General features: G+C 37.2%; 1 protein-coding gene across 1 annotated transcript in view; it reads right to left on the bottom strand.

Annotated features, from left to right (window-relative positions):
• Positions 1 to 4,871: 4,871 nt before the first annotated feature.
• LOC104491229 (cadherin-12) overlaps positions 4,872 to 10,206 on the bottom strand; it is a gene marked incomplete at its 5' end in the record, with an annotated part of 21,842 nt that continues 16,507 nt past the window's right edge. The window contains 2 exons of the mRNA XM_010133615.1: positions 4,872 to 5,378; positions 7,803 to 8,054. Coding sequence (XP_010131917.1) covers positions 4,879 to 5,378; positions 7,803 to 8,054 — 752 coding nt within the window. The remainder of the gene's footprint in view (positions 5,379 to 7,802; positions 8,055 to 10,206) is intronic.

Genomic DNA, 10,206 nt, shown 5'->3' with positions numbered 1-10,206 from the left:
ATCGTAAGTCACAGAATAGCTGAGGCTGGAAAGCACCTTTGAAGATACCTAGTCCAACTTTCCTGCATACAGCAGAATTGGTTAGAAGAGGTTGCTCCAGAACAAATCCAGTTGTGGGTGGAATATCTCCAAGGATGGGTTCACCACAACTTCTCCAGGCGACATGATCCCCTAGTTGACAGTAAAGATGCTTTCTTCTTACGTTTTAATGGTATTTCTTCATTTCAATTTGTGCCCATTGCTTCTTGTCCTGTCACTGGGCAGCACTAAGAAAAGTCTGGCTCCACCTTCTTTACTGCCACCCATCAGGTATTTATACACATTGATAAGATCTCCCCTGAACCCTGAGAAGTATTTTGACCACTTCATTGGGACCGCAGCAATGAAAAATAGAAAAAAAAAATATCTGGGGATTTTAGATGCACACTAAAGTTGAATAAAAGAAGTTTATCAATTAAATAAATAGAACATTTAAAAGCAATCAAAGAGGAAATTATCTAAGTTTTGCTCAAAATAGCAACCGTTGCTCATGTTCTGACAACTTAGCTGGTTCTTGATTTAAATAAGAAAAGAAATCAGGTTATTATAGATTTGCAATTAAAAGAAGATTGTGAAGAAGTGGAACATAAACTTGATTTTCATTCACACTTTTAAATGTCACCTCAGTAGGGTTATTGTTACGGGTTATTTCATCATGTGTTTTCATGAAGGTTGTAGTGCTCAAAAATATTTCTATTCACACAGGATTTGAATGTCAATGTTAATAACAGTAATAAAATAACTGCAATAATTTGCAACCCCAAATCTCAGCAAGTGAAATCCTGTTACTATTGTCCTATGAAATGCCTGCAACCCTGTGGATTATTATATTTTCTTTCTGTATTCACTTAATAGATACTATTTCATAGCAACAGTTCCAAGAACTCTTTAATAACAGTAATAGAGGTAAACCTAAAATTAATATAGTAGCTACAGAACCACATTTTTTACTAGTGTGAAGGATCAATTGTGTTTATCTGGATATGGAGAGCTTATTCTTAAGTCAAAAATATTTTCAAGGTAGTCCCTAGAATATTATTGTCATTAATCTGTTGAGGCATTTACTGCTCTTTACTCCAAAATCATCTCTGCTTCCATAACCTAGAGTAAATCCTTGGTAACTGTGATTTTATTTTGAACAGTGAAATTTAGAGCAAATTTATAAAATAAGTAAAAATCATGAAAGCATAAAATATGCTGCAAGAGACACTACCTGTTGTCATTGCTTTCCGAATCCTTGCTATTTGACTCACTGACAATATTGCAAATCTGCATTTCAAGAATATCAATATTTTCAGATTGTGTAGTAGCATTCCGAAATCCGAATCTTAGCAATCTTTTATGTTCTGACACCACAGAGAAATTGCCTGAACTTTCCTAAGTAGTGGCATTTTCAGCTTTCCTGGAAGGGCGTGGAAGTCTTTCCTTATTCCCTGAAATTCCTTTTAAATGTTCTGTTGTTATAAATTTCTTTTCAGTTCTGTACGTCCACAAAGCAAACCTATCAGCTACATTACCTTAGATACTTACCTTCCAGGCTGAATGTTTTACACCTAGACTTCTATTTCAGCACCACTAGTTGTTCATGTCATAACCATTTAACGTAAAATGCGGATTTGTTTGTGCCAGTGAAGTGCCTCAATGCCTTCATGTGAAGAAGGCATTTTACAGAATTTCTTGTGATTTGCAGGGTGGGCACTGCTGAGACATTTAAGATACTGCTAGATGTTGGTGCAGCAGTATCTTATGTTTTGAAATTTAAATAAAAGCGTTTCTTTCAATTCTATCCCATCTGTGCTTTTTAAGCACTACCTTAGCTTCCTATCACTCTGATAGAATTTGAGCTTTATGGTTCTTTCCACAATTGAGGGACAGACTTTAACATCTTGATTATGCAAGGGTTTGTAGAGGCTTTTTGAAGATGTAGAGCTTAAAAACTGAAGAAGTTATCTGATACAAATCACAAAGGCACTGGTGCTCCTTATTCCCATGACTTCATGTCATCTCAAATGCCTTGACATAATTTAAATCTTGTAATTTCATATTTGTCTAATTATCTTTAAAAAAATAAGTTGTTAAAAACCTGACAAGCATCTTTTGCAAAGGTAGCAAGAGAAAATGTAATTAAATGCAAATTTCCTGGATCCCAGGTTATGCATAAATGAAAAGCAATTATTTTCATTAGTTCTACAGAGCTATTTACAAAAAATACTCCCATTGAGTTAAAATTGTTTGATCACTCTTTAAAAAAAGTCTTAAAAGATTTTAATTATGATTGTATAGGACAATTGCATTAGTAATTATAAATTAGTATTTTTAAAATCTTCCTGGAGTTTTATTAAATATGTGATAGAAACATCTCAGTTACAAAGCTCTTAAATGTCAAAAATATGCATTTGATATTCAATTTGGTGTTAACTCACTCAAATATAGATTGTGGTAATAGCATGTTTAAGACTACTTTTTTTGTCTACTGAATGTGAAAGTCAAGCTTTCATACAGACTGTCCTGCTAGAGCAAATGCCAGCCTATCAAAGAGATCTAACGCTCACCCAGTATCTGCTACAAATTCAACTTTCTCAGGAGCAAGCATGCCATGTGATGTCCAAAAGTCAAATACTGCTCTCACTTACATTGACTTTACAAATGAAATATGTGTAAAGGCCTAATACTAAGACCAGAGTTCGGCTACAGTACTGCACACCTGTAAAGGAGCAGTGTCAGAAGCTTATTTTAGCTGTGGCAGCATGGTGGGAAGCATTTCTATACATATACTATGAAGATGCATTACTGATTACCTCCATAAGCATGGGGTTTGTATGAATCAAATGTGTGGTAAAAGCATACATATATACACACAGGTTTTTTTTTTCCCCCGAGCTCTATTTTAGATATTAAGTTGTCTTTGCTATGCTGCCAAGATGTGTGAAAATTAAAAACACCAGCTGCCACGCAGAAATTGCTATGCTGGCAAACGGGCCCTGCCACTCCATCTGCTTTCCTGCCCTGTGAGAAGAGAGCTTTTGTTGGCTTAGTTTATCTATCAGAGAACGTAGGATACCTTTGCTGATAATGAAAGACCACAAACCTTTCTTGTTACCGTATGCTGTGCCTCTTCCTCCGCACTCTGCTGGTAGAAGCTATGCCAGCTGGGCTTTTAACGTAGCCCTGTACGATTGTACCAAACAATCCAACAATTATTTAAATGATACACCTTTTAACATCTCATTGGAAGATTAATTTATAGAACTTTGAAATACTTTTACATCTTCTCAAGGGAGTAAAGGGAAGGGGTTTTTTTTAATATCAGACTTGTGAGATAACTATATCTAATAATTATTAATTCTTCAGCCTCACAAACAATAAGCTGTAGATCTGAGGTTAATAAGACTTCTGATCCATGAGAAACTCGAGCTGACCTTGCCAGTGCCATTAATCATGAGCAGAGCTCGAGCTCGAGTATAGCACTGTAGAGATTTTAGAGGGAGAATATAAGGATATATGTGCTTCAGGGCCCATAAAATATTGTCTTACAAAACGTCTCTGCCTTAGAATATCAGAATAAGTCACATGAAATAGTTTTACAACAGATCTTCCATGGCCTAATACCATGTGCCTCTCTGTTCTTCTGCTGCCTGCACAGCTACAGTTATGCATGGGTATGTACGTAAAGCACGGACAGACGTACTGTTTTATATTTTTATTCTGTCTCTGTTAATATTTTGGCAAGGACAAAATTAACAAGGTTTCCATCCTCAAAAGGCTTTCTAAAACGGTTTATGTGGGTCTGACAGTCAAACATAATGATATGCTGAACTATAGGAGATGGACAGTTGAAAAATAACTCTCTCTGTAATACATATGCCTATAGTACCTACAGAGAAACAACCTTACTGGAAAGAAAAGTAATGTGGAGTTCTTTACAGGTAATTCTTCATTTTACTTACATGGGAAAAAATGTCTTTGTGCTAGAAATAACAATAATACTTTTTAAAAAACCTCTCCATTTTATGTTCTAATAATAGTCTCATTTTAAAAGAAGAAGGGGAGCCAAGGGAAAATTCCTTCACATAAAGGAATAGCTGCTTTCATCTCTTTATTATTTTGGAAAAATGTAATATTTGCATGAACATTTTAAATATTCATTGATGTACGCTAAAAACTTTCTTTTTTAATTTGGGGTTTACATCTTCAGAGTGAGCAATAGCATTTCAAATTTAAATTTCAGTGAAATTTTGGAAAAAGAAATATGCCATCTTGACATACTGTTTTCTTCTTTTAAGAAAACAAACATAATCCCCAAACACAACGTACACAATCCCCCTCCCCGACCCCTTAGTTTTAGATATACTGCAGGAAGTGATTCCATTTTTGTTCTAAAAGAAGTCAGCATGTTGCTATTGCTTCTTGTCTTAAAGTTCTCGTCCAATTTACCATTCGGTTTTGTAACACCATCACAGCAGACTCTTAACCACTTAAATGATAAAAGTTTCAATAGGCACTTTAGTGGAATTACGAAAACGCTACCACTCTTCCACTGTGATGCCAGAAAGCTATCTTCTTTCTAAGTCATGTCAGTAAACTGCACCTTGTAGGCCTGAGCTCGTCTCAGTGTAACTCCAGAGTAACAAAATAACAACAAAAACTTGTGTATATTACAGGATTTATCTTTCCTTCGCAGATCAAACCAAAACTGACAGTGTGGTAAATGCAGTAACTTGCTGGAAACAGTTGCTGTCTTTTATAATCAAAGGAATCCTGTCCTATATAAAGCTTAGGTTTATCTTTTAAGTTTGTTATTGGTTTACTTTTCTTTTTATTTCACTGTTGCAGTTGTATTTAAGTGACTTTGTCAGGGTTATAACTTTCTTCTTCTCCAAACATGTCTGCCAAGATCTTAAAGCGAGGTCCCCAGTCACTCAGATAGTCATAATCCTGGTCTGTCTCTGTAGTAAGGGAGTCTATAGAGCTGAGAGACTCTGCAACAGATCCATTTCCTTCATAAGCATAGGTTGCCAAAGAGTCATAAGGAGGTGCAGCTGGATCTACATCATTTTCCTGCAGCCTTTGATTAATGAAATCTCTTATGTCTGTGTTATCTTCCACTGGTGGTCTCTGACGTGTAAAACGCAGTGTGTCTGGTTTTATGTCTCTGCGTATTTTGTTGTCTTCAATCACTTTGGGATTCCTCAGAGCACCTATGTCAAAAGCCTGGGTGTCCTCTTCTCCACCTCCTTCATCATCATAATGGATAACGTTATCTCTGATGTCTTCTTTAGAGGTCATCAGGGTATCCTTTTTCTTCTGCCTCCGCAGTGCTACATACAGTACCACAATGACTGTAACAAGAGAAAACTGAAGTTAAGACATGCACAGAAATAATTTCGTACTCTGATGACATAGCATTGTATCTTCCTTTTACTGGACACAAAGGTGGCAACTTGAAAGGCTTTGCTACAGCTATGTATTTTGGGCCTCCTGGCACTCTGCTCTGCAACAGAGGCGTTAGATACCCTGGGAGTCCTGCGTTAAGACGGGCCTCTAATTGACTTATCTATTCATGTGAAAATAAGTTAAAGCTTTTCTCATGATGGAATTTCCTTGAGGTTATGCTGGGTTTGTGTGGCAGGGTTTTGGTAGCAGTGGAGGGCCTACAGAGGTGGCTCCTGTGAGAAGATGCTAGAGGCTTCCTTACTCCACGTTGGACCTGCTTCTGGCCAATCAGTGATGGTAGCAGTAACTCTGTGATAATATATTTAAGAAGGGAAGAGAAGAGAAAATACTGAAAACCTGCAGCAGAAAGAAGAGTGGGAAATGAGAGAAACAATTATGTGGACACCAAGGTCAGTGAAGAATGAGTGGAGAAGGTGTGCTGCAGCAATGAATCCCCTCCAGCCCATGATGAGACAGCAGGTTGTCCTGCTGCAGCCCATGGTTAATGTTGGAGCAGGTATCCACCTGCAACCCACGGATGACCTCATGCTGGAGCAGGTGGCTGCACCCAAGTAAGTCCATGACTCAGAGAAGCCCATGACTCTGAGGGAAACCCATTTTGGAGCAGTTTGCTCCTGAAGGACTGAACTTCACGGAAGGGACCCATGCTGGAGCAGTTAATGAAAAAAATCCATCCTGTGGGAAGGCCCTCACACTGGAGCAGGGGAAGAGTGTGAGGAGTCCCCTCCCGAGGAGGAAGGAAAGACAAAAACAACATGTGATGAACAGACCGTAACCCCTATTCCCCATCCTCCTCTGCTGCTGGTGGAAAGAGTTAAAGAACAGGAACAGAGGAAGGAACAGAGCTCCACCTGGGAAGAAGGGAGGGTGGAAGGTGTTTTTAAGATTTGGTTTTATTTTTCATTATCCTACTCTGAGTTGATTGGTAACAAATTAAATGGATACATTTTTTCCCCTCAAGTCAAGTCTGGTTTTTGCCCATGACAATTGGTAAGTGATCCATCCCTGTCCTTGTCTCAACCCTCCAGCCTTCTGTTTCATTTTTTTCTTTCCCATCCCAGTAAGGGAAGGAGGATTGAGAAGCAGTGATATGGTGTTTAGCTGCCAATTGGTCACTAAATTACAACAGGTGCTGAGGCTCACGCCTGGCTGCTTTTACCCAGGAAATCCCTAAAAGAAAAAAGTAGTCCCAAGGAACTGTAGTAAAGGAGACAGTATTCTTCTTGCTTCCAAAAAACTGACATAAGGTTGTTCTTTTGAGGGGTTGTTTTATTTTGTTTTATATTTCTTTAATTCTTCAGAATGGGTGTATTTGTTATTAATTCTTATTCCAGGAGAAGTATGACCATTTGCCATTCTTCTTCTGATTTGAAACAACATTTTTCTCACAACATGAAATCTTAATATAGAACAGAAATTCTTAATTTTACCCACTGCTACCCAGAAAAAATTTATGTAGCCCTGAGCCTGTAGTAATTCACTTAAGTGGTAAATTACTGTATTATCCAAATGTGAAGAGGTATTCTGTGTCTGCAGCTATTTTTGCCTGTGCATTAGACCTGTATAAGGAGAAACATGAGATCTAGGAAGCCCACTAGTATTGAGAAGAGGCACAGACTAGCATCTGTAAGAATCAGTCTGCTCTCTGCAGCCCTTTGTGGTTGAATAACGAATGAAGTTGGTTTTATTTTGTTATCAGTTCATTGAGGCTTTATTATTAGTAGCATGCACATGAGTATTGACTCCTTTTGGCATGCTGTAAATAAGGCAATATTTAATTATAGTGTAGATCAAATGATAATGCCACTTTACAGAATCCGTGCTTGCCTGAAATTAAAATGTTCCTGTAAGATTTTACATGGATCTAGCCAGTCACAGTCCACATTACAATCATTTTCTCCTCTCTCATTTCTTCATTCTCCTTTTGCTCATTTGCATGAAGAATTAAGGGCACTTACGAAGTCCTTACTGCTGCTACTGTCAATAGGACTTATCTACCTTAGTAATAATCCAAAAATATTTATTCTTCGGGTACAGTATTAATAGTTTCAGAGAAAGAGTTACGGTTTGGATTCCACTGAAAGCTGTTTCTCTTCATGCAATAAGAAATACGTAGGTGTTAGCAGATTCATGGTCATGGTCAGTGCTTTGGGATGCTTTTCTAGAAATGTAGAAGCATAAAAGTTCTCAAACTGCCACACATTTTCAATGGCTTCTGTTAAACAATAGATGAAGCCAATAGCAACACAAATCAATTCATGGGTGAATAATCAGAATATTGCATTTCTCATGGTTTCATGAAAACTAACCTAGAAGTATAACAATGCACAACAAGATTGCAATCAGCGCTCCTGTGCTGAGGCCTACTGGTAAGAAGATTGCCTCCACATTGCAGGACAGGATGGTACCATCAGAATCACATCTGCAAACACGGATAGTCATTGTGTTTGTGCTGCTCTGGACAGGGTAACTGCTATCTTCTATTACTACTGGAAGAAAGTACAGCTCTTGCTGCCTTCTGCTGTAACCATTTCTCCTGGTTTCAATGCCAGCTGTGTTGTCTGTAAAACATGACACAGTCATTACAGGATTACTTCAATTCACCACAGTAGTTTGTATCACCTTTAGAAATAAGCAGCTATTCCATTTCTGAAATGCAGTGAACGATATGATTTATGTAATTGCCTCGGTTTACCATTACAGAAGGTATTGCATTCTGACTGGTGCAGCATTTTTTTTTTCAGAATATTAAATAATATTACATTTCTTGTAAACTTGATAGCTGGACAGTTGAAATTTACAGATGACATAAATAATAATTTAAAAAAAGCATTACAGGTACTAGATTAGGAACACTTTTCAGTTTTTATTTCCTCCTTATCTATTTATATTCCAAACTTATGATCCAAAGAACTTTGGTTACACACAGATTTAGAATCAAGTCTCTATTAATTAATTGATTTTCTTTTAAAACTGAAAGTAATGTAACTGGACAAAATGCAAAACTACTTCAACTTTCCTGCCTCATTAAATTAAATACAGAAATGAACTGAGTACTTTATAATGTATTTCTATTTTTCTATTTTCCATCAGTTAGTCATGAATGTGTTCAGAACTCCTAGAAATTATGTGTTGTCATTTCTTCCCAGTAGATATTCAGTTATTGCTTCTTTTTTTTTTTTTTGAATCAAATATTGTAGCAAGGAAATGATGTGCAGATTGAAACAATTATACTGAAAGCAAAACCAAAATGAAATTCGCAGGGAAGTAATCAGCTGACAGATCTGAATGAAGGTAGCCTGCAGCAGTCACCATTTTGCCATCTCCCCCATGTGCTCTGTTGTATCTTTACAAGAGGTCACTTGATGTCCATGTTACGACTTTCATCCTTTTTTGGAGTTTTGTCACTAGGTAGAAGGATTAAGGGCACTGATTTCCACACTCAAATACTTGCGTACAGTTCTGATTAAGGACAATCAGAAGGAACCCTAAATATCCAATGGCAGATATATTATATTCAGATATCATTGGGAAAGCACTGGCTGACAAATGCTTATTTCAAAGTACTGTTTTTATTAAACTCAAACATGGCACATGGATACGTCAAGCTCAGTGACATGTCAAGTTTCAGTTTTGAAAAAGAGAAATGCCTCAAAATTTTTTGAATCAAACCAACTTTCATCTTCAACTTGTTCTTTCTCTCTATGATTAATCATCTGCTCTGTATAAAAAGCTTTAGATCTAATTTGAAGTCATCCAATTTAATATTAGTTCTATTTTTACTTCTGTTTCTATTAATAGAACTATTTCTGTTCTTTTTCCTTCTAATTGCAATGTTGACGATCACTTTAATATGTGCTACAATGCCACCAAATTATTTTCCATTCTCGTTTGAGAAGAATCGAACAAACCAAACTCCTAACTCTGACTTTGTACAATTTTGTTGCACTTCTATGAACCCTTTCAGTTGTTCAAGGTCCTTTTGAAAATATGGACACAGGTACGTATTTGAAATCTACAGAGAGCAGCCTGGAGCTGCAGCCTGAAGCTGAGACAGCTTCTGGTTCTTCATCCTGTTGGCAATAATTTTCAGGATGTCTGTGACAGTATGTAGAGGAGGAGGAAAATTCTCTCTTACATGAGCAACCGAGTGTGCTCAGCAAGAAGCAGCCCTCTAAAGAGCTGCTCCTTAGAGCTGCCCCTCTAAACAGTAGGAGGCCAGCAAAGTGGGAAGAGAAAAGCAGGTGGTTCAGCCGGAAGAGCTCCACCTCTGGCAGGGTCTCTCGCTTCCATCCACAGCTGGTGTTTTGGTCTCAGCTCTGCAGTGCTAATTCAGTGCTGCTGAAGGCATAATATAGAAACATAACGTTTCTTTATATTTACAGAGACTCCAAGGGGCAACCCTGAGTGTCTGTCTTATGTCAGTCCTCATTAACTTATATTCTGAAGAGAATTGAACCTGGAAAAGTGCACTGTCTTGGGTGTAGTACAAATGTATTACACCTGCTGTAATGTCAAACTACCCATGATTTTTAGCTGTATAGAACAATAGTGGTTATTTGGCATCTTGGTGTGTTCAAATATGGTAACTTAACTTGTAAAAGCATTAATTGTAATACAGTGAATAATATTGTTTCCACAAAAAAAAAAAAAAATCAAAATTTGTTTTACAAAGTATCTCCTTGGTACTAACATAATTACTAACTCAAAAGA

This window comes from Buceros rhinoceros, unplaced genomic scaffold (assembly GCF_000710305.1).
Source record: "Buceros rhinoceros silvestris isolate BGI_N320 unplaced genomic scaffold, ASM71030v1 scaffold2523, whole genome shotgun sequence".
NCBI lineage: Eukaryota > Metazoa > Chordata > Aves > Bucerotiformes > Bucerotidae > Buceros > Buceros rhinoceros.
The sequence above is the reverse complement of the archived record's forward strand: the minus strand, read 5'-3'. Positions and strand labels throughout refer to the sequence as shown.